The sequence below is a fragment of the Bufo gargarizans genome, chromosome 10 (genome assembly GCF_014858855.1).
Source record: "Bufo gargarizans isolate SCDJY-AF-19 chromosome 10, ASM1485885v1, whole genome shotgun sequence".
Lineage (NCBI taxonomy): Eukaryota > Metazoa > Chordata > Amphibia > Anura > Bufonidae > Bufo > Bufo gargarizans.
Window position 1 is genome coordinate 85377532 of NC_058089.1, and position 24892 is coordinate 85402423.

General features: G+C 42.9%; 1 protein-coding gene across 1 annotated transcript in view; it reads right to left on the bottom strand.

The window, feature by feature from the left end:
- The window catches only part of LOC122920076 (low-density lipoprotein receptor-related protein 5-like), an 833413-nt gene that overhangs the window by 42468 nt on the left and 766053 nt on the right, over window positions 1–24892 (bottom strand). Inside the window, 2 exon segments of the mRNA XM_044269285.1 lie at window positions 15461–15697; window positions 15792–15917. Of these exon segments, the coding sequence (XP_044125220.1) occupies window positions 15461–15697; window positions 15792–15917 (363 nt within the window).

Consider the following 24892-nt stretch of genomic DNA (forward strand, 5'->3'; position numbering starts at 1 on the left):
GCATTGATTGTTAGGGGGCGGTCATGGTGTATAGTGACGTCCGATGTCACATGATCGCTCTTTATAATATGATTCATTTATCGATCCTCTATTTCTCACAGTGATGGTAATCACTGTTCATTTGCAGCTCTAATAGATTTATACAGCCCATATAATAATGCATATAAATGAATAAAATAATAAAAAATAGTGAAGAAAATGATGAGGAAAAACACACTTTCTCTAATACAAGGAAATCAAATGTTTGATTAAAAATTTTTTGAATAAAATTAGTTTGTAGTAATCGAATCCTACTCAATAGGGAAGGAAAAACCTAAAGGAATGCATATAAATGAATGGATTGATAACTGAATAAATAGAAAGGAAATTTTTTGACTAGGGAATGCATTTTTTGCATCCTATTTTTGAGCAAGCCTTATCCATATCATTATATAAACGGTTGTAGATGGCCTTATATTGATAGGGCTGTCAGTGTATTAGTCAACTGGTGTATGGATGATGATACATTTCTTTTGTGTTGTATGTATTTTATAAATTAATTTCAAACGCCTCATTGAGCCCGTACGGATTAAGGCTGTTAAGTTTAAATATCCAGTACATTTCGCGACGTCTAAGATATTGGACATCTTTCTGGAGGTGGATTGGGATAAATTCAATGGGTGTCTAGACACGCTGTGTTTCATAAATTTTTTCTTAATGTTTGAACGATGTTTATTGAAGCGGTTCCGTAGTGTTTGTATGGTACGGCCCACATATTGTAGATGGCAAGGGCACTCAAGGACATAAATTACATAGCTGGAGTTGCAAGTTAGATGGTGTTGTATTAGAAAGGACTCTCCAGTGGTATAGCTATGGAAAGATGTTCTTTGGAAGATATTTTTACAGCATAAGCATCTCCGGTGACCGCATTTGAAGCTACCTTTCAAGGATCTAATATCCATATCCTGGTCGTTATTTGGATGTGAGGCTGGTTTAATTTTGCTGGGTGCCAGGAGATTTTTTAGGGTTTTTGCTCGTCTGTATGTGAAGCGTGGAGTGTCTGGGATAATCTGACTTAGTATCGGGTCTCTTTTCAAGATGTACCAATATTTTCCCAAAGTTGCCTTTATGGCGGTATGTTTCTGGTTATAGGTTGTCACAAAATTGTAGCAGTAGGACTCTAGATCATTTTTTTCCCCCTCTTTTCTTCGTTGGAGCCAGACATTCTGACTGTGTCAGTGTTTTCGCTCTATCCATGGCGCCCATGATGATGTTATTTGGGTACCCTTTTTGTCTAAACCTGGATGTGAGGATATTACTTTGAGTGATGAAATCTGTGTCCAGTGTACAGTTACGTCGAATGCGTTTATACTGGCTGAATGGGATATTTGCCTTCCATTTCCTGTAGTGTATACTATCAAAGTTGAGATAGCTGTTGCTATCTACCTTTTTAAAAAAGGTACGGGTTTTTATTTCATTGTTTTGAACGAAGATCTCCAGATCTAAAAATTCAATTGTTTTCTTGTCTGATGTGCCAGTGAAAGAGATGCCCCAATCATTGGTATTAAGGTGAGATATGAAATCAACCATAGTAGATTTCTCGCCATCCCAAATAAAGATAAGTTCGTCAATATATCTTTTGAAGAAAATAATATTAGGCCAGAATTTACTTTGGTGTATATAGGTTTCTTCGAACATTCCCATAAAAAGGTTTGCAAGGCTTGGTGCGAAACGCGTCCCCATCGCGGTCCCCCTTGTTTGTTTGTAGATCTGGTCCTGGAAAGTGAATGTGTTATGGGTAAGGATGAATTCTATACCGTTTATAATGAAGGTTTTTTGTTCTGTAGGCATTTCGGTATCGTTATTTAAAAAAACAGAAACGCATTGTAGTCCCAGTTTGTGTGATATATTTGTGTATAAGGCTGAAACGTCTAGTGTCAGCCAATGATAGCTTTCTTTCCATTCCAGATCTTTTAAAGATGTTATAAGGGATGGGGAGTCCTTTAGATATGATTTTAAAGTTAGAACATATTTCTGAATGTGGACGTCTATATAGTGAGAGAGATTACGGGTGAGTGAGGTCACTCCGGAGATAATAGGTCTGCCTGGGGGGTTTACAGGATCTTTATGGATTTTTGGAAGATGGTAGAATATTGCAAGTGTGGATTCTTTTACTAGGATATATTCTTTCTCTTTTTTGTCTAGAACTCTAGCTGCTGATTTGATTAAACTTTCAAAATCTTCTCTATCTTTGGTAGACGGGTCCTCGGAGAGTGGTTGGTAGTAGTTAGTGTTTGAGAGTATATTAAAGGCTTCTTTTAAATACTCCTCTCTATTTTGAATAACAATTCCGCCTCCTTTATCGGCATTCCTAATTATTATCTTTGTGTTGGACTGTAGGTTTTTGAGAGCTATTCTCTCACATGGTTTAAGGTTCTGTTTCTTATAAGGGTGTGAGGGGGATACCTGATTGATTTGTCTAAAATCATTGGACACTAAGGAATAGAAGGTGTCCAAGAAATTTCCCTTATGATGTATGGGATAAAAACTAGACGGTGGTTTCAGGCCTGATGGAATGGCTTTCACTACATCTCCCTCAGACATTGAATTAATATCAGTTACTGTTACAGAATTTTTTGTTGTTGTATTTTCTAGCATTTTAAAATGTCTTTTCAAGGTGAGTTTTTTAATGAATCGGTTCAGGTCTAAAAACAGATCGAATTCATTTATTTTGCTTGTCGGGCAAAATGATAGGCCTTTGGATAATACTGCAATTTCTGCATTTTTTAGAGAGTATGATGATAGGTTAAAGATGCCCAATGAATTTTGGGTGTTTTTTGGATTTTCCTTCTCCATCAGATAATTTATGTCCTTGAGTGCCCTTGCCATCTACAATATGTGGGCCGTACCATACAAACACTACGGAACCGCTTCAATAAACATCGTTCAAACATTAAGAAAAAATTTATGAAACACAGCGTGTCTAGACACGCAGCCGAACATCACCATAGTACCAGTGATGGGTTTACAGTGACACCCATTGAATTTATCCCAATCCACCTCCAGAAAGATGTCCAATATCTTAGACGTCGCGAAATGTACTGGATATTTAAACTTAACAGCCTTAATCCGTACGGGCTCAATGAGGCGTTTGAAATTAATTTATAAAATACATACAACACAAAAGAAATGTATCATCATCCATACACCAGTTGACTAATACACTGACAGCCCTATCAATATAAGGCCATCTACAACCGTTTATATAATGATATGGATAAGGCTTGCTCAAAAATAGGATGCAAAAAATGCATTCCCTAGTCAAAAAATTTCCTTTCTATTTATTCAGTTATCAATCCATTCATTTATATGCATTCCTTTAGGTTTTTCCTTCCCTATTGAGTAGGATTCGATTACTACAAACTAATTTTATTCAAAAAATTTTTAATCAAACATTTGATTTCCTTGTATTAGAGAAAGTGTGTTTTTCCTCATCATTTTCTTCACTATTTTTTATTATTTTATTCATTTATATGCATTATTATATGGGCTGTATAAATCTATTAGAGCTGCAAATGAACAGTGATTACCATCACTGTGAGAAATAGAGGATCGATAAATGAATCATATTATAAAGAGCGATCATGTGACATCGGACGTCACTATACACCATGACCGCCCCCTAACAATCAATGCGGAAGCGCAATATACCTACCAGACATCGGGCACTGTGATCCTCTCTCCCTAGCGACGAGAGACGGAGAGCACTAGAGGCTGCTTTCACTTCCTGCTTCCTATGTCACGTGACCGCTTGTACTTGCGATCACGTGACAGGGAGCTGTTTCCCATTAATAAACAAACCAAGAACTATGTTATCTTACTAAAAAAACCAGCGATTCGAACTCTAACCCTCTAAGAACAACCATACTCACATAATGTTGCTTGTTTGCACAGTAATTGGAGCTGCACATGAGATGACACCTGGAGGTGGCCCCTCCCACTAGGGGGCGTCACCCAGGTGCGTCTTTTTGGCGTTTTTTTTTTTGATGTATTGTATCTATAAATATGTACCCTTTGTTTTATTTATTGTATCACACTGAAACCTGATGAAGGGGAACTTTTAATCCCCGAAACGCGTTGTTTCTATTAAAACCAACAAAAGAACATCTTCACCTGTGATTTTGCGCCGAGACAGAAACTTTTCTCTTTCTCCACTTTTACCCCCTTTAATTGGGCTGTTAATTCTGTGGGCGACCTAAAGCCATATTTGGGGTTCAAAACTCATCATTTGCATCTGTCTTACTGTAATAGGAGAGGCAATCATTCTGTTAATTGTGTCGGTGACATAAAACCATTTTTGGGGAGGGAAATACACCTCATCTGCATCTGTGACACAGAAATACAATAGTTAATTCTGACGATGACCTATTTTTTTGGGGTGCAAAACACTTCATTTGCACCCATGATACAAATACAATTGTTCGTCTGTCAGCCAATTTGGTGGGTGACAGTAGAAAAATGAGGAGAGCATCAAATAGGGGACGTGGCCGTGGTTGTGGTGCTGCTGGTATTGGTTGAGTTCCTGCTGCAGGGAGAGGACCAGCTACGCGCCCAAATGAAACACCTTCCTCTGGTGCACGCAGGCGGCAGGGCGTTCTGCATCACTTTGTAGGCCTGAATACTGATGTAAAAATGGTGAGGCCAGAACAAGTAGAGGCGCTAGTAGATTGGATGGCTGACAGTGCCTCCAGTTCCTTCACATTGTCTTCCACCCAGTCACCTGCTGAAAATGCAGAGTTGACACTGGCAGCCCACAGGCATCTGTCTTCCACCTGAACCCCTTGCACATCAGCCAAGCAGTCTCAGCCCCAAGTCATGCAGCAGTCACTTATGCTTTTTGATGACTCTGCTGGTTTCCGTTGGCCATCCACCTAGCCTTGCCCCATAAGTGGAAGAGATTGAGTGCACTGATGCCCAACCACTTATGTTTGAGGATAAGGATGTGGGAGGAACACCACAACGCGTCTCTAAAGATGGTGATGAAACACAGTTGTCGACCGCTGCAGCTTTCTGCAGTGTGCAGACCAGCAAGGAGGGCAGGGATGAGTAGTGGGTGGAAGATGATGTGGAGCATCAAGGTCATCAGAGTGTCGTGTGCAGTTCAGAGGAAGAGGTGAGGGCTCACACAGCACGAGCCGCACAGCAAAAAAAGGAGCAGGGTCCAAAGGCAGCTAGCTAGCTAGCACGCCTGCTACTGCCCACCCAGTCAAGGGACAGAACACACCAAAGCCAGATCAAAGGTGTTTCCTGGCATGGTAGTTCTTCAGGCAATATGCTGACAACAAGACATGGGTGGTTTGCACACTGTGCAGTCAGAGCCTGAAGCGAGGTATAAATGTTCTTAACCTGAGCACCACCTGCATAATCCGGCATCTAACTGGAAAGCATGAGCAGCAGTGGAGTAGACACTTCAAGAACCACAAAAGATCAGACGCTACTCCTGCTCCCTCTTCTGCTGCGGTCTCGGCCTCTTCCTCCCCCTCTGGAGCTACAGAGGATGTGGCAGCAACACCACCACCTCCACCATCGTCACCAAGCATCTCCACATTGTCCCATGGAAGCATTCAGCTGTCCATCCCCAAAACACTGGAAAGAAAGAGGAAGTACCCCCCCCCTACCCACCCGTGAGCCAAGGCCCTGAATGCCAGCATTTCAAAATTGTTGCTACCATTTCATCTGGTGGAGACGGAGAGTTTAAAAATAGTCATGACGGCAGCAGTCCCATGTCACGTGGTTCCCAGCGCTGCACAACGCCATCAGTTGCAAAGTCCATATAACCACTGACACGTGGACCAGTAAGTATGGGCAGGGACGTTATATTTTTGTAACTGCACACTGGGTAAATGTAGTAGCAGCTGGGCCTGAGGTGGACAGTGGTTTGGCGTATGTCCTACCGCCACCAAGGATTGCTGGACATTTCTCAGTACCTCCTACTCCGCTTCCTCCTCTACCGCCTCGTCATCATGCACCACCAACTTAAGCACAGCCAGGGTGAAACGACAGTAGGCTGTTATGAAGCTCATATGTTTGGGGGAAAAACCCCACACTGCGCAGGAGCTTTGGACGGGCATGGAAGAACACACCGAAAAGTGGTTGGTGCCGTTGAGCTTCAAGCCTGGACTTGTGGTGTGCGAAAACAGGCAAAATCTCATAGCAGCTCTGGGCGTTACTGGTTTGACGCACATCCCTTGCCTACACTGAATTTTGAGGTGCAGAGGTTACTGAAATAGTACCCTAATATGCCAGAGCTGCTGCAGAACGTGCTGACCGTGTGTGCGCTTTCGGCAGTCTCACCCTGCTGCTGCTCGCCTATCTGTGCTGCAGAGTAACTTCTGCCTTCCTGCTCACCGCCTCATATGTGGCGTACCCACAAGGTGGAACTCCACATTGCATATGCTGGATAGACTGTGCGAGCAGTAGCAGGCGATAGTAGAGTTTCAGCTGCAGCATAAATGAGTCGCTCTGCGGCACAGCACCACTTCACCACCAACGAGTGGACCTCCATTTGGGACGTGTTGTGCTGTTTCACCCATGACGCTGTCCTCAGAGTTACTATCCCACTTCTATGTCTCCTTGAAAAAACGCTTTAGGCGAGGATTGATTAGGATGTGGCACAGGAGGAAGAGGGATGATTCCCACAGTTATCAGGCCAGTCATTCACAAGTGACTTGGAGGGTGAGTTACTACACCAACAGTGGCCAGGTACACAGCTGTCCAGCCAGCGGACAGTGTTGGAGGATGGTGAGGAGGAGGAGGAGAAGGAGGATCTGCGTTCACAGCAGGGGGGGGCATCCAAATCAGTTCACAAGCATCAATGGAGCGTGGCTGGGGGGATAACGAGGCAGCCTGGCACACATGAGCTGCAGTGCTGAACACGGCAGGAAGGTTTGGAAAAGGAGTGTAGCAAAGGTCAGGAAGATGCTGGTGGTAGGGGATCCTATTATTAGGTGGACCGACAGGGTCATCTGTCGCCAAGACCATGAATGACGAACAGTGCGTTGTTTGCCGGGTGCTCGGGTTCGGCATATTGCAGATCAGATTGACAGATTGCTGGGCGGGGATGGGGAAGACCTGGCGGTCATGGTACACATTGGCACCAATTGACAAAGTCAGTGGGAGATGGAAGGTCCTTAAAAACGATTTTAGAGAACTAGGTCGGCAGTCTATTCAAAGCCCCAGCGTGTGTATCGAGGCTGACGCGCCTGCGCGGTGACCTACTCTCGATTTCGGCCACTCGCGCAGGCACAGTGAGCGTCCTCTAATGCGTGCTGCAATCTGGTTCCTGGCAACTCCTCTGCACATGCGCCCGCCACGTCTCGCGATTGCTTACATCATCACACTGTGCGTTATGGGCACATGCGGATGCGACACTTTAAATATCGGCGGGCTCTTGCAGACAGCCAGGTAAAATCCATGCCTGCGGCGTTAATTGTAAACCACAATTAGGAGAGGGGACCCTCTATTTGCCTCTTTTACTTTTACCTTTTTTGGCACCTATCTATGCACTTTATTCCACTGGGAATTACCTTTCCCAGTGGTTTTGTATTTGCTGGCAGATAGCCCGCTTTTATGTTCCCCTGATGAGAGGATTGTTTCCGACATCAGAAACGTGCATGCCGGGATCTACTCAGGGCAAAACGGGGAACGCAATTCCAGGGTTAGGTTCCGGACGGGGGCCCAACTAGTGGGATACTCTGTCGTTAGACCAACAGGGTTATTGTAGGGCCCCATAGGTTCATCCAGGGATATATAGGATCACCTTCCTGTGACTCCCTCTTATTTTCAGGACACCCAACCATTTGAAGCTGACCACCCTGCCAAGAAAACCCTGAAACGAAGGTGTCTGAAGATTCCATCATCTGTAGGGTAGGACACTGGGTTTCATTGGTGCCGCCGTGCACCTTTTTGATACAGGTGCTGCTGTGCACCAACTTGCATAGTGTTTTTTGGGGCACCAAACCTTTTGTAGCTTCTTTTTTCTTGATTTATGTGAGTGATCAAATATAAGGTTATCCTCTATTTGTTTTTTTTCAAGGAACTAGGTGAGAAGCTGAAGTCCAGGACCTCCAAGAAATACTACCAATGCCACGAGCGTCAACAGAGACAAAAGGGGCTTAGGGAGTTAAATAAGTGGCTCAGAAGCTGGTGCAGGAAAGAAGGGTTTGGGTTCATGGAGAACTGGGCCGACTTCTCGGACGGTTACAGGCTCTACAGTAGGGACAGGCTGCACCTTAATGGGAAGGGTGTAACTGCCCTGGGGGAAAAAATGGTTAGACGGCTGGAGGAGCTTTTAAACTAGGATCTGGCAGGGAGATGGGGGGTGGGAGGTCATACTAATAAGGGAGTAGATAGTGTAGATAGAGAGTGGGTTATAAAAGGGGACATATGGGACTGGCCCCATATGGCCTCAATCAAGGAATTGAACTGTTTGCGTTTGAGTAAAATATGGATTGGATCAGATGGGGTTAAGTGTTCCTAGTGTCAATAAACCAGTAGTTGTCATGGGAACAATAGCCTATTTACTTTCAGGACTGACAAACCTTACTATCCCTGACGAAGGAGCCAGTTTTGGCTCAGAAACGCGTCGGATTGAATTTGTGTCCTGAAGGCTTCCATACTCAGTGCGGTGACGTCACACGCCAAGTTCCCGGACTTCAACTGGGGTTTCCTCGCGTGAGTGATTTGCTGCCGGCCGGAGCACCACCTACGCTAGAGGTTGAACCTGAAGGTACTTGGAAGCTAACCTCTCGGATCCAATAAGAAGAAAACTCCACGGACATATTGCCTGCTAAAGAAGGTAACTACTCCGAACATTACTGTGAATATCCCTTCCCTTGCACATCTACCCATCATTCTGAATCGTATCGAAATCAGCGCAGGTTCCGATTCTGATTTGTATTCAAATCAGACCTTGGTGATGGGATGTGATTCTGTTAAAGGTGTTGTTTCAATCTGAGCGATCATTCAAAATCAATACAAGGCCATATCAAGACACTGAGCGATTTCATTTGCCTGTTTTATTGAATGACTTCCAGTAGCTGATTTCACTCTCCATTGTGTCATGTAATCATTTATATGAGATGATGCATTGGTTTGTGATACTATTGCTTCCCTCTAGATCTTTTACATCCTATATAAATAATTTATTTATCTATCTGGATATTCTGGTTCTCATCTTTCTCGTATTCCCTTGTCAGCATAAATGCCACTTTTTTGTCACTTATTATGGGGGGTATGTATTTATCCTCCTTTAATAATTAATAGTTACAAGAAGTGTGGACTTTATAGCTATGTATCTCTATGCTAGTGATGTCCCCTATGTATGTCAAACTGAAGCAATCGTCACAGACCTTTTATTATTCCTCCCTCCTGTTGCAGTATACGATACAATGATACATCATATATATGTGTAGGGCTTGCATACCTTCAGCAAACACACAGAGAACATACCCAGGAGGACACACAGTGCTGCTCTCAGAATCAAAATGATTTTTTGTATAAAAAAGTTGGGATCAATGGTTGGGTTGAAAGGGATTTTTCATATATAGTATACATTTTGATATAGGAATCAGGAACTGTCCCTGGTATTGAGCTCTAGAAACAATACACTTAATTTCCTAAAATGCAGTGTATTTGCAATGCTCTTAATTACAGCATGCAAATACATCCCACCAGATGTTGCAACTACAGACAGGTATCACTTGAAAATTCACTAGCACCTCCCCATTACCCTCTGAACATAGCTTACACCAAATAGATAAGAGTAATCTGTAACTAAGTAATTTAAATGGTTAGCATCTAAATTAACTTAGCTGATATGTAAAGAAGCCTTGTATGTATGCAAACAGATTGCATATAGCAAACACCAGTATTGCCTAAAACTGTTCTACTGTAATAAATGTGACTCATTCCAGTTTTATCTGGAATTTCCCGCCATAATGTCTCATAAATACATGTATGTGAATAAAGAAATTAGATGTTTGACCATTCAGGTTTCAGTGCAGAGTGGTTAAATATCTCCCAGCTGGAAGAGAGAATATTCACTGTAAGAGAGTGAAAGTTTATGGGTGGAGGTCTGGGATCTCAGTGTGGAACTATATCAAAGCCACCTCGGATGTAAACAAGCTTTCATCATTTTACAGGTAATAGTAATTTGAATTGTATTTTCACAAATGCCAGAAGTCTAGCTAGAAAAATGGGGGAGCTGGAGGCTATGGTACTAGATGTTTTAACACATATATATAGTTGGTGTGGCTGAGACGTGGTTTGACTCTTTGCATAACTGGGCTGTTAATATTGTTGGTTTTACATTATTTAGGAAAAACCGGGTCAATAGAAAAAGTGGTGGATGTTACTAAACTCTTTTTCCCCGCTACTATTTGTTGGTAACATGTGCCTTGTCATCTAATGTAATTTTATTTGATATATCCCCACAAATGTGCATTGAAACCCTTGTTAAATATATTTGCTGTAATTTCCATGTACACCAGCAGGTGGCAGCAATGTTTAGCAGAGACTTAGTAACAGTTTAGCATATCTAGCCTGGAATAGTACATTCCAGTTTAGCTCCCCCCTCTTTGAGCAGAGTGGGCTCACCCATGTCCTGCCTCATGGGGAGAGAAGGAAGTTAGTGGGAGTGTGCTAGCCACCCCGGCTAGGGGAAGGCTGTGCTGGTAGGAGCTCCCAGTTCTAGGGATCCCAAGCCAGGATCGTGTCTCGGCTGAGACCAAAGATCTTCATTCCCAGTCTGAGCCTTCAGACTCAGCTGGTGACAAGCAAGCAGCCACCTCCAGAACTCCAGGAAGAACCATAACCTGTGAGCTAACTGTGAGTACCATCCAGAGACCAGGAGAAGACAAATTCCTCCTCAGCTAGTCAGTTCCATACACAGCAGAAGATAGACAAAGCAGAATATAGATTCCTGCCACGTATTACAGAGCCATAAGCAGATGTATAATCCTGCAAGAGAGCTCAAGGCACATGATAGAAGCAGAAGAGATAGTGATCCCTGCCATACATTGCCAATACCTGCTGGGACCCAAGACTATTGCTGTATCTCATGTGGATTAATGCTGCCTCCAGTAAAGACAAGTTGAATTATATTCCAAGTCTGGATCTCATTTACTGCTACCAAACCCCTCAATTACTCCTACTAGCAACACTCAATTTATTGTAAGTGAGCCAGGATCCAGGAGTCCAGCCGCACCAAGGTAGGAGACACCGTTGACACTATTACTACTGCTACACAGAGACATTACCCCACTCTGGCATTCCTAACCTGGTAAGTGGGTTACAACATCTTAAAGGGCCCTGAGACTGTACTCTGCGCACGCTGCAATTGGTGTCACAAACAAAAACTATAAACTTCTATACACATATCCGGACCCACTGCATAATTTGGTGTCTGTGAAACTGTACCACGGTCCGGCTCGTTGCACCTGTATGTGAAGAGTTATCTGAAGAAAAGTGTGAAAGAGGCAATAGTGGGTGCGAATGGTCAGGACGTGGAAACGTAATGGGTGGAAGTTCAAAGGGATATAAACACTGAAAAAATAATAATTGGTGTAATCTATAGACCCCCTAACATCACAGAAGAGCCAGAAACGCAACTGTATAACCAAATAGAGTGGGCAGCACAGGAGCACAGGCTGGTACAGTGGTCATAATGGGAGATTTTAACTTCCCAGATATTGACTGGGGTCATGGTTCTGCCTCAACCGCAAAGGGGAGAAATTCCTCAACTTGCTGCAGGACCACTTTATGGGCCATTTTGTAGAAGCTCCCACTAGGGGCTATGCTCTGTTGGATCTGGCAATTTGTAATGATGCAGAGCTTGTTGGTAAAGTTACTGTTCAAGAAACACTAAGTAATAGTGACCACAATATAATTATATTCCCTCTAAAACAAACTCTGTCAGGCAGAGCAAAGACACTGAATTTCAAAAAGGCTAATTTCCCTGGGTTGAGGGCAGCATTTCAGGGCACAGACTGGGAGCAGCTACTGGCACTAAATAATACTGAGGATAAATGGGAGCGCTTCAAATCCACATTGAGTAATTGCACTAAAAAATGTATACCTTTAAGTAACAAGTATAAAAGGCTAAAATTAAACCCCCCATTGCTTACAGCTACTGTAAAAAGGGCAATAATACACAAAAAGAGAGCATTTAAAAAATACAAATCTGAGGGGAAAGCTATAGTGTATGAAGATTACAAAGGGCTTAATAAAATCTGTAAAAAGGAGATAAAATTAGGAAAAATACAAAACAAACAGCAGGTAGCAAAAGAGAGCAAAACAAATCCCAAAAAGTATTTTTTTTAAATATAAAAATGTTAAAAAACCTAGGTCTGAGCAGGTAGGTCCACTAAATAATGGGTAGTCACTGAAGATAAGGAAAAGGCAGAGTTACTAAATGTTTTTTTTTTAGCTCTGTATATACAAAAGAAGAGAAAGGAGCTGATATCTGTGGTGCTGGGGCTGTTAGTGCATCCAGTGATATACTCAATTGTAGATATGGTCCAAGAGAAGTTAAATAGAGTAAATATGAACAAGGCTCTGGGTCTAGATGGATTACACCCAAGAGTGCTTAAAGAGCTCAGTTCAGTCATTACTGTGCCCCTGTTTATAATTGTTAAAGATTCTCTAGGTACTGGTACAGTGCCAAGTGATTGGCGCAAGGCAAACGTGGTGCCCATATTTAAAAAAAGGATCAAGGTCCTCCACAGGTAATTATAGACCACTTAGTTTAACTTCTGTTGTGGGAAAAATGTTTGAAGGACTCTTAAGGGACTATATACAGGAGTATGTGACTATAAATTATATTATAAGTGATACCCGGTATAGGTTTACCAAGGACAGAAGTTGTCAGACTAACCTGATTTGTTTTTATGAGGAGGTGAGTAGTAGCTTGGACATAGGGGCATCTGTGGATTGTAGTGTTTCTGGATTTTGCAAAGGCTTTTGATACTGTCCCTCATAGACGCTAAATGGGTAAAGTAAGGTCTATAGGCTTGGAAAGTATAGTTTGTAATTGGATTGAAAAGTGGCTGAAGGACCATGTCCGGAGTTGTGGTCAATGATTCCTATTCAGAATTGTCCCAGGTTATAAATGGTGTACCCCAAGGTTCAGTGCTGGGCCCTTTATTATTTAATTTATTTATTAATGATATTGAGAAGGGGATTAATAGCACCATATCTATATTTGCAGATGACACTAAGGCTGTGTAGAACATACAGTCTATGGAAGATGTCCATATACTACAAGCTGACTTGAACACGCTGAGTGATTGGGCATCAACTTGGCAAATGAGGTTCAATGCAGAAAAATGTAAAGTTATGCATCTTGGTAGTAATAATCTCTGTGCTTCACAAGTCCTAGGTGATGTAGCACTGGGAGAGTCACTTATAGAGAAGGATTTGGGTGTCCTTGTGGATGGTAGATTAAATTACAGCATACAATGTCAATCAGCTGCTTCTAAGGCCACCATGATATTGTCATGCATTAAACGAGGCATGGACTCTCGGGGCAGGAATGTAATATTACCACCGCGTCCTCATCGTGAATATGCAGTTCAGTTCTGGGCAAAAGTACATAGAAAGGACGCACTGCAGCTGTAAAAAGTACAGAGGAGAGCGACTAAACTGATAAGGGGAATGGAGGGTCTTAGTTATGATGAAAGATTAACATAATAGAATTTATTTTGTCTTGAGAAGAGACATCTAAGGGGGGACATGATTAATCTATACAATATATAAACGGGGCATACAAATATACAGTGAAAAGCTGTTCCATGTATAATGGGGGGCACTGCCTCTGATTGGAGAGGAATAAGTTCAGTCTCTGGAAGCGTCAAAGCTTCTTTACTGTAAGAACTATAAAGCTATGGAATAGACTTCCTCAGGACGTGGTCACAGCAGAAACAGTAGACAGTTTCAAAAAGGGTTTAGATGAATTCTTAAAAGTAAAAAACATTAATGCTTATGAAAACGTGTAGAAATCTGAAATGGACGTATGTCTTTTTTCAACCGTATTAACTATGTAACATGCCATCCTTACGTCTGTCACTGGAGCATGATAGGAAGATGCACGAGTATAAGCGCACGCTGGTATATGCTCAGTGGAAGCACGAGGCAGAGGAGGAAGTCACCAACGCGGGAGGGATAGCATGGCCAAAATGTGGAAATGCTTTCCCAGCACGCTACAACATCCAGCACCACCATCTGATACGGATGGTCTTAGCAGGAGGCAGTGTTTCCCCAACATGGTGGAACAGTAAGTGTGCATACGTCTGCACGTACTGACAGATGGGTCTGCCCCATTTAACTTCTGGGTCTCCAAATGAACTGAGCTTGCCCTTTACACCTTGGAAGTTCTGGCCTGCCCTGTGGCATGTATATTGTCGAAATGTGTGTTTAGCACAGCAGGGGGGGTGATCACAGACAAGCACATCTGCCGGTCCACAGCCAATGTGGACAAGCTTATGTTCATTTAAATGAACCAGGCATGGATCCCACAGGACTTGAGCAGAGTGGAGAGAGTTACCGGCTGCACCCAGCCACTGTTATACTCCAAGCGCAGTTTGTGTGTTCTCTTTGCCATTTCCCAATGTTTTGGGGCCCCCACAAACCAGAAATCAAAATGTGAGCAAAAAACATATATAAAAAAGTTGGCTACCTCCTCTGCCTCATCCACCTACACCCCCATGTCCACCTCCTCCTCCACTTGGACCTCCCCCTCCTGGCTCACAATTATTATTTATTATATTGGCTGAGTAGAGAAGTATACCTGCCACACCCCAAAAAATGGCTAAATGTCACACACAGAATTAACAGACACGTAAAAAAAACTAAACGGAAACAGTGTTGGCTTCCTCCCCGGCCTCTTCCACCTCCTTCTCCTCTACTCACATGTCCTGGCCCAAGATGATTATTTCTTATATTGGAAGAGTAGATAAGTATACTGGCCGGACCCCAAATAATTGCTAAAAGTCACACACAGAATTAACATACCAATAAAAATAAAAAAAACACATACAAAAGGTGTTGGCTTCCCCCTCCACTCCCACGTCTACAGGCTCCTCAACTTCCTACTCCACTTGGACCTCCACCTCCAGGATTATTATTTTTATTTTTTTTTACCCCCATTTTGGATCCTTTTGCAGCCCTCTAGCCCTTTCTATGACATTTTACAGCCATTTTTAACCCTTTGAAACAAAGTTCGGCTAAACCCGTTGAACCCAAACATCCACAGGTCCGCTCATCGCTAATTGTGGGTAGTACAGAGATTCACTTAAGTTGCATCAAAAAGGGTCAAATCTCGAATACAGACGTTTATAGTAGTTTTCCTTACACAAAAAGAAAAACATTGAGTTAACATAGTATACAGAGTATAATGCATATACTGTAAAAATGATTTCCATACCTTCACAGTCCAGTTCATCAGACTTGTCCTGACAATCATACTCTCCATTACACTTCTTACGGGCATCAATACACTGTCCTTTCTGACATTGGAACTGATTGTCAGAACACAGCGGGCAGTTCTCCTCATCACTCTTGTCCTCACACTCTGAGAAACCGTCACAACGCCATGACAGGGGAATGCAGTCAATTTCACCAGTTGCACATGTAAACTGCTCTGGAGAGCAAGTTGGGGGCTCTGTGCAGAAAAGAGCAAAGGACAGATAGATAGAAAGATGGATGTATAGATGATAGACAGAATAGAGAAAGCAGAAGGAGCACATATTTAGTACCTCCACATGTTAATAGATTTTGTAAAAGGACAAGGTGCACAGGACAGGAACATCGAGGGGTGCCATCTCCTTTGGCAATGCAGATATGAGAACAGCCTCCATTATCCCTTGAACATGGGTGTGCAGCTGAAAAAATTAAATTTGCAAATCAAAACATGGTGTTAATATACAAGCATTAGTATACATGGCAGTACAAGAAGAGTGATTATATGTTAGCATAAGGATGTGCGAACAAATTATAACAAACCAGGTTTGGTCTGAACTTTGCAGTTTTTTGGGTGACAGACGAATCCGAACCTTTTCAGTTTTATTTCGGTCGAATCCAGTAAAACAGAGAGTAGCGCCATTTTACGGCACATATTGGTGGGAAAAAGCACTAGGGGGGAAGAAGAAGGGTTCTTACATGGCCCTGAGAGTAAGTGAGGCAGAGGGCTTACTCTGATTGTCTTACAAGCCGACAAATAGCCTACATAAGCCCATAAGTGCTGCAGCAGGCAAAGAAGTGCCCTAGCAGAATGTCATTCTGTGCTGTACTGTAAATGAGGGTGGCTGAGTCTTACAGTTTGACAGAAAAATGATCTTAGGCTACTTTCACACTGCTGTTTCTGGGTCCGCCTGTGAGATCCGTTTCAAGGCTTTCACAAGTGGCCCAAAACGGATCAGTTCAGCCCCAATGCATTCTGAATGGATAAAGATCAGTTCAGAATGCATCAGTTTGGCTCCGTTCGGCCTCCATTCCGCTCTGGAGGCGGACACCAAAACGCTGCTTGCAGCGTTTTGATGTCCGTCTGACGAAACTGAGCCAAACGGATCTGTCCTGACTTACAATGTAGGTCAATGGGGACGGATCCGTTTTTACTGACACAATATGGTGCAATTGAAAACGGATCCGCCTCCCATTGACTTTCAATGTAAGTCAAAACGGATCATGGTAATACAAATGGATCCGTTCTGAACGGATACAAGCGTTTGCATTATAGGTGCGGATCCGTCTGTGCAGATACCAGACGGATCCGCACCTAAACGCAGGTGTGAAAGTAGCCTTAGGGAGTCAGTGACAGTGAAAAATAAATTAACCCCTTAAGGACACAGGGCGTACAGGTACGCCCTTGTGCCCTGGTACTTAAGGACACAGGGCGTACATGTACGCCCTGTGTATTTCCGATCACTGCCGTGCGGCTGGCAGTGATTGGAACCAGGTGCCTGCTCAAATCATTGAGCAGGCACCTAGGCTAAATGCGCGGGGGGGGGCCCGTGACCCCCCCATGTTGGCGATCGCGGCAAACCGCAGGTCAATTCAGACCTGCAGTTTGCTGCGATTTCTGCAGTTTCTGATCCCTGCGGTCCCTGACCAGTTCTGGCCACAGTTCTGGCCACTACTGAGCAGACGGGGAAGGTTCCCATGGCAACAGGACGCCTTCTCAGGCGTCCTGCTGTCCATGGTTCTGAACAGATCTGTGCTGAAGGCATAGATCTGTTCAGACAAAGTGTAAGTAAAATACAGTACAGTACAATATATATTGTACTGTACTGTATTATGCAGACATCAGACCCACTGGATCTTCAAGAACCAAGTGGGTCTGGGTAAAAAAAATGAGAAAATAAAGTAAAAATCAAAAAACACATTTATCACTGATTAAAAATGAAAAAAATAAAATTCCCTACACATGTTTGGTATCGCCGCGTCCGTAACAACCTGATCTATAAAATGGTCATGTTACTTTACCTGAATGGTGAACGCCATAAAAATAAAAAATAAAAAAGTATGATGAAATTGAAATTTTGCCCACCTTACTTCCCAAAAAAGGTAATAAAAGTGATCAAAAAAGTCACATGTACGCCAAAATTGTAACAATCAAACCGTTATCTCATCCCGCAAAAATCATACCCTACCCAAGATAATCGCCCAAAAACTGAAAAAACTATGGCTCTTAGACTATGGAAACACTAAAACATGATTTTTTTTTGTTTCAAAAATGAAATCATTGTGTAAAACTTACATAAATAAAAAAACAGTATACATATTGGGTATCGCCGCGTCCGTATTGACCGGCTCTAAAAAATATATCACATGACCTAACCCCTCAGGTGACCACCGTAAAAAATTTAAAACGGTGTAAAGAAAGCAATTTTTTGTAATCTTCCGTAACAAAAAGTGTAATAGCAAGCAATCAAAAAGTCATGTGCACCCCAAAATAGTGCCAATCAAACCGTCATCTCATCCCACAAACAATGAGACCCTACTTAAGATAATCGCCCAAAAATTGAAAAAACTATGGCTCTTAGACTATGGAGACACTAAAACATTTTTTTTGTTTTAAAAATGAAATCCTTGTGTAAAACTTACATAAATAAAAAAAAAAGTATACATATTAGGTATCGCCGCGTCCGTGACAACCTGCTCTATAAAATTACCACATGATCTAACCTGTTAGATGAATGGTGTAAATAACAAAAAATAAAACGGTGCCAAAAAAGCAATTTCTTGTTACCTTGCCGCACAAAAAGTGTAATATAGAGCAACCAAAAATCATATGTACCCTAAACTAGTACCAACAAAACTGCCACCCTATCCCGTAGTTTCTAAAATGGGGTCACTTTTTTGGAGTTTCTACTCTAGGGGTGCATCAGGGGGGCTTCAAATGGGACATGGTGTCAAAAAAAACCAGTCCAGCTAAATCTGCCTTCCAAAAACCGTATGGCATTCCTTTCCTTCTGCGCCCTGCCGTGTGCCCGCACAGCAGTTTACGACCACATATGGGGTGTTTCTGTAAACTACAGAATCAGGGCCATAAATAATGAGTTTTGTTTGGCTGTTAACCCTTGCTTTGTAACTGGAAGAAAAAAAATATTAAAATGGAAAATCTGCCAAAAAAGTGAAATTTTGAAATTGTATCTCTATTTTCCATTAAATCTTGTGCAACACCTAAAGGGTTAACAAAGTTTGTAAAATCAGTTTTGTATACCTTGAGGGGTGTAGTTTCTTAGATGGGGTCACTTTTATGGATTTTCTACTCATGGGGTGCCGCACCTTTCACTCTACGCCCCGCTGTGTGGCCGTACAGCAGTTTACGGCCACATATGGGGTGTTTCTGTAAACGGCAGAGTCAGGGCAATAAAGATACAGTCTTGTTTGGCTGTTAACCCTTGCTTTGTTAGTGGAAAAAATGGGTTAAAATGGAAAATTAGGCAAAAAAATGAAATTCTCAAATTTCATCCCCATTTGCCAATAACTCTTGTGCAACACCTAAAGGGTTAACAAAGTTTGTAAAATCAGTTTTGAATACCTTGAGGGGTGTAGTTTATAGAATGGGGTCATTTTTGGGTGGTTTCTATTATGTAAGCCTCGCAAAGTGACTTCAGAGCTGTAGTGGTCCCTAAAAATTGGGTTTTTGTAAATTTCTGAAAAATTTCAAGATTTGCTTCTAAACTTCTAAGCCTTGTAACATCCCCAAAAAATAAAATATAATTCCCAAAATAATTCAAACATGAAGTAGACATATGGGGAATGTAAAGTCATCACAATTTTTAGGGGTATTACTATGTATTACAGAAGTAGAGAAACGTAAACTTTGAAATTTGCAAATTTTTCCCAATTCTTTGTAAATTTGGCATTTTTTTATGCAAAAAAAAATATTTTTTTTAACTTTATTTTACCAGTGTCATGAAGTACAATATGTGACGAAAAAAACAATCTCAGAATGGCCTGGATAAGTCAAAGCGTTTTAAAGTTATCACCACTTAAAGTGACACTGGTCAGATTTGCAAAAAATGGCCTGGTCCTAAGGTGTAATAAGGCTGTGTCCTTAAGGGGTTAAGCTTGTTGTATTCTACTGCCAGGGACATTGAAGGGAGATTATAGAAGTACAAAGAAGAAGAACTGGGTGTGTAAAATAGGGACAGTGAGGGAAATCTGTAAGCCAGGGAGTGGAGAGCAGAGGCTGGCTGTGCCTCCTAGCAGAACTGCAGCTGTTGCTAACCTCAAAAGCAAAAACTGAATGAGAGGGTTAATAACCCAAAAAATAGTCCCTGTACAGGGTCACCCTTGTTAAGATAAAACATAACTTACTATTTATGGTAAAATAAAATACAAGTGTGATCCATTTAAAACAATCGGGGTACCGCTGTCACTCTATTATGGTGTAAAGATCACATCTATCATCTGATAGGATATTGGAATGAGGCGTTAGCTTAAAGTGCACATGATATTCTGGTGGGGGGGTTAATCCACCAGTATTTTGGGGTGAACCTGTAGGTATCCAGATAACACAATACATCCCAGGTGTAGTGGTCTCAGTGTGGTCTGGCTGCAGGCTAGTTATTAGATTCTTCCAAAGTAGAAAAGAAGCATTTGATTTTGTGATTACTCACTTGCAGTCATACATAGGTTTGGAGAGTGACCTCTTCCACTCCTAAGAACTCCCCTTACTCCTTTCTTATACCTCTAAACAGGGGAAGGAGGGAGGGGGAGAAGGTACGTTCAGATCACACATACACATTCCTATCAGAACTTACATGTGGAGAGAGACCTCTTCCACTGTTGGGGTCTCCACTTGCTCTTTTCTGTGGAGGAAAGAGAAGAAGGAGAAAGCACACTAGAGTCCCCCCTCCCCCCTACACACTTGTATCAAGAAGTAAATTCTGTAGGTCTGTTAATTAGCAAATTAGCAAGCACTATCCTGTGCTAGAGGTAGTATGGAGGTTTCTTGCCTAAAAAAATAATAATAATAAAATAAAAAATAAAAATAAAAAGTACCCATGAGCAAACCCTTCCTATACGTTTCACCAGTGCACTGGCTTCATCGGGGGAGTTTGGGTTGTTAGTTAACTTCAAAAGCACCTAGCTACGGTTGAAATTTTATTCTTTTTTGGGGTTGGTCAGTTTAATTAAAGAGGACCTGTCACCACTCCTGACATGTTTTAATAGCTACATGCATTTCCCATGTAATAGCACTTCTAGAGCATGTATTTTTATGACTCTATGTTGTGCTAGTCATTCCTTTATTATTTCTACTAGAAGTTATGAATGAATTGCTAGCAGTCTTCAGTAAGGGTACAGAAGGGAGGTAACCACCCCCCAACTGGTTACTACCCCTTTGTACCCTTACTGCAGACTGATAGAAATAATTTCTAGTGGAAATAATAAAGGAATGGCACAACAGAGAGCCATAAGAATAGATGCTCCAGAATTGTCATTACATGGGGAATGCAGGTAGCTATTAAAACAGGCATGTCTGGAATGGTGAAAGGTCCTCTTTAAACCAACATATAAGGTGATCAGTACACTAATACGCAGGGTAGTGCACCAAATTATATGTGAGGCCCAAAAATGTAAGGGCTGCGGAAGGGTTCCCATTGAATGTCCTAGACCCAGAATATGGGTATTAGCAGAACCAGGTATCCAGCCACAAGTCATGGTAGTAGGGAACAGTTGTCCCTGGCTTCAGAAAGGCGCATTATCATTGAGGAGAAAGAGGATGAGATTGTGGATGGCATGGCTCAGTCCTTCTCTCAGTTGTAGCAGGATGACATGGAGGTGACTTCGGAGTCTGACACCGTGCCATGGAGCCTCCTGCTCCCCCTCCTTCTTGAAGCCCTTGCAAGCAAGTTCAGTCAGGTTTGTCTGTGATTGCGTTCAGTTGTTCATTTTTTTCTGCGCGGGTGAAATAAGTTTTGATGCTTTTTTCACGTGTGTGATAAAAAACTGAAGGTTTACAAACAATATCTCTTAGCAATCATCAGTGAAAAACGCATTGCATCCAGACTTGCTTCCGGATGAAATGCGTTTTTCACTGAAGCCCCATTCACTTCTATGGGGCCAGGGCTGCATGAAAAATGCAGAATATTTAACATGGTGCGTTTTTTTAACGCAACTCAGAACTAAAATGAATGGGTCAGGATTCAGTGCGAGTGCTATACGTACACGCGTGAAAGAGGCCTTAAAATAAACAGTTTGAAGAAATCCCAGCAACAGTGTCTTGCTTCCAAGTGTATTCCTTTATTTTATTGTCATAATTCATCCAATATGACGCGTTTCGGCACAAAGCCGTTATCAATCAGAATACATCATCAAGACAAGCACATACTTATATAACAATTATATAAGTATGTGCTTCTCTTGATTATCGTATTTTTCGCCCTATAAGACGCACTGGCCCATAAGACTCACCTAGGTTTTTGAGGAGGAAAATAAGAAAACAAATATTTTGAACCAATAGGTGTGCTTTTGGTGGGTTTTGAACTAATTGTGGTCTGTGGATGGTGCACTGTTATGGGGGATCTGTGGATGGCGAATTGTTATGGGGGATCTGTGTGTGACACTTATGGGGGATCTGTGGGTGGCTCTTATTTGGGTCTCTGGATGGCACTGTTATACGGATCTGTGTATGACACTGTTATGGAGGGAATCTGTGGATGACACATATATAGCATCTTATTCTATGTGTCATCCAAAGATCCCCTCCATAACAGTGTCACTGTAGTGAATAACCCTCAATACAAGGGGTGGGGGTCGCATCTGCTTTTATAATAACAGCGGGGCCCGTGCAGTGACTGTATTCTACTACACGGGCCCCGATCACTGTATAATCGTATCTGTATTCTGTAATAGTTCATTATGTATATACCGGTAATCGCATAATCAGCGCTACTTACAACTACAAGCGCTCGGTAGGTAGCAGAGAGGAGGGAGGAGGCAGGCCGGGAGGACGGGCGCTGGCAGCGTGAGTCACTACGTCATGCGCCCACGCCGCCTGCTTCATTCATAAAGTGGGCGGTGCAGGCGCGTGACGTAGTGAGTGACGCGCCGCCCGCCCGTCCTCCTGGCCTGCCTCCTCCCTTCTCTCTGCTACCTACCGAGCGCTTGTAGTTGTAAGTAGCGCTGATTATGCGATTACCGGTATGTACACAATTAACTATTACAGAATACAGATACGATTATACAGTGAGCGGGGCCCGTGTAGTAGAATACAGTCACTGCACGGGCCCCACTGTCATTATCAATGCATATGCCGGCCCCCAGCCCCTCTTTCCTCACAGCTGATACACCTGCCGCGCGGCATCGCAGCGGGTGTATCATTGAAAATACGGCAAAATCAGCAGCATTCGCCCCATAAGACGAACTGCTATTTCCCCCCCACTTTTTTTGGGGGGGGGGGGAGTGCGTCTTATAGGGCGAAAAATACGGTATGTATTCTGATTGATAAAGGCTTTGTGTCGAAATGCATCATATTGGATGAATTATGAAAATAAAATAAAGCAATACACTTGGAAGCAAGACACAGTTGCTGGGATTTCTCCAAATATTTTCTGTGGAGTTTGCGCCTTCCTGTTGCAGTGTGGTGCAGGGCTGGCTGGATATGAATATAGCTCAAAATAAGCTGTGGCTGTTTAAACACAATCATAGGAACCAGAGCTCTATTGCAGCACATGAGGCTGCATCACCGGATCCTTTGGGAAAATACAACTGGCCAGCATTCCCAAACAGAAAGTCTATCCTCCTTCTCCTGGTCTTTTGTGGCAGCCAACCCACATTCCCAAGCAATACGGTGTCTTTGTCATCATCATTATCAGCTTCTTCTTCCCTTGTTAAGACACCTCCTTAGCGTGCTAGCGTGCCTAGGGTGTTCGGCACCCGGGACGGGTCCTTTTTCTGGCAGTCCCCCCCAATACTTTAAAAAATGTGTACCCGCTCACAGTAGTATTGCCTCCATTGTAAAACCTTCACAGTTTGTCCAGATATGTGCCCCCTAACGGAAGTTATTCCCATATTGTGCCCCCTTCACAGTAGTTATGTCCTCATTGCGCCCCCTCACAGTTATGCCCTCTCACAGTAGTAATGTCTTATCTGTGCCCCTTCACAGTTGTAATGCCCTTTTTTAGCCTCCCTTTCACAGTAGTAATGCTTTATCTGTGCCCCCTTCACAGCTGTAATGTCCTCTGTGCCCCTTATTTATTTATTTTACACACTTATATAGCACTACTAATTCCGCAGCGCTTTACAGACAATATCATCCAACTGTCCCCAATGGGGCTCACAATCTAAGGTCCCTATCAGTATGTCTTTTGCCCCTTCAGAGTAGTTATGCCCTCACTGTGCCCCATAACAGTAATAATGCTCTATGTGCCCCTTAACAGTAGTAATGCTCTCTGTGCCCCCTTGATAGTAATAATGCCCATTGTGCCCTCTTCAAAGTAGTAATGCCCATTGTGCCCTTTCACAGTAGAAATGCCCATTGTGCCCCTTTCACAGAAGTAATGCCCATTGTGCCCCTTTCACAGAAGTAATGCCCATTGTGCCCCCTTCACAGTAGTAATGCCCAGTGTATCCCATTCATAGTAGTAATGCCCATTGTGCCCCCTCCACAGTAGTAATGCCCATTGTGCCCCCTCCACAGTAGTAATGCCATTGTGCCCCCATAATAGTAGCAATGCCCTCTGTACCCCTTTGTAGTAGTATTGCCCTCTGTGCCCCTTTTGTAGTAGTTCTTGTCCTGTTCCTGAAGCTCACACCCCTCTCTCCCCTGCAGACACAGATCGCTGTGCAGCCCTGTGTGGGAGGAGCTTAGGCAAGTTCCCGGGCTACAAGATCCTCCCATACAGGCCAGCAGGCTGAATGGTGGAGCAGGAAGAAGTCTCACAGCTTCATCATTCAGTGCGGGAGAGACAGAGCACAGGGAGCTGTTTAGTAAGTGACAGGACCGCAGCTCCAGCTACTCCAGCCATGAGCTCTTTCATCTGTATTGATGGAAGCGCTCATTGCTTCTGGGCTCTGGCACCCCCCTGACAGTGGACACCCGGTGCGGCCCACCCCCCTAGCACACCACTGATCGTGAGTCACCTATTCCGGAGATTTTCGCCTTGAAAAAAACTTTTCTTTATCACCAATTAGCTGAACCCCCACCAGGGCCACGTTGCTGGCGGTGCAGTCACTGCTGTGCCATTGTATTAGTGCCTTGTACATGTACTTTCACATGGCAGAAAAAGTGGAATTCTTTCTATGTGGCAGACTGCACTCCATGCCAGCGCAGGGTGTTCGGAAAAGAGATGGCTTTGCGGTTCACCTGGCTGTCGTTTAGCGGTGAACTTTGCTCGTTTGCGAT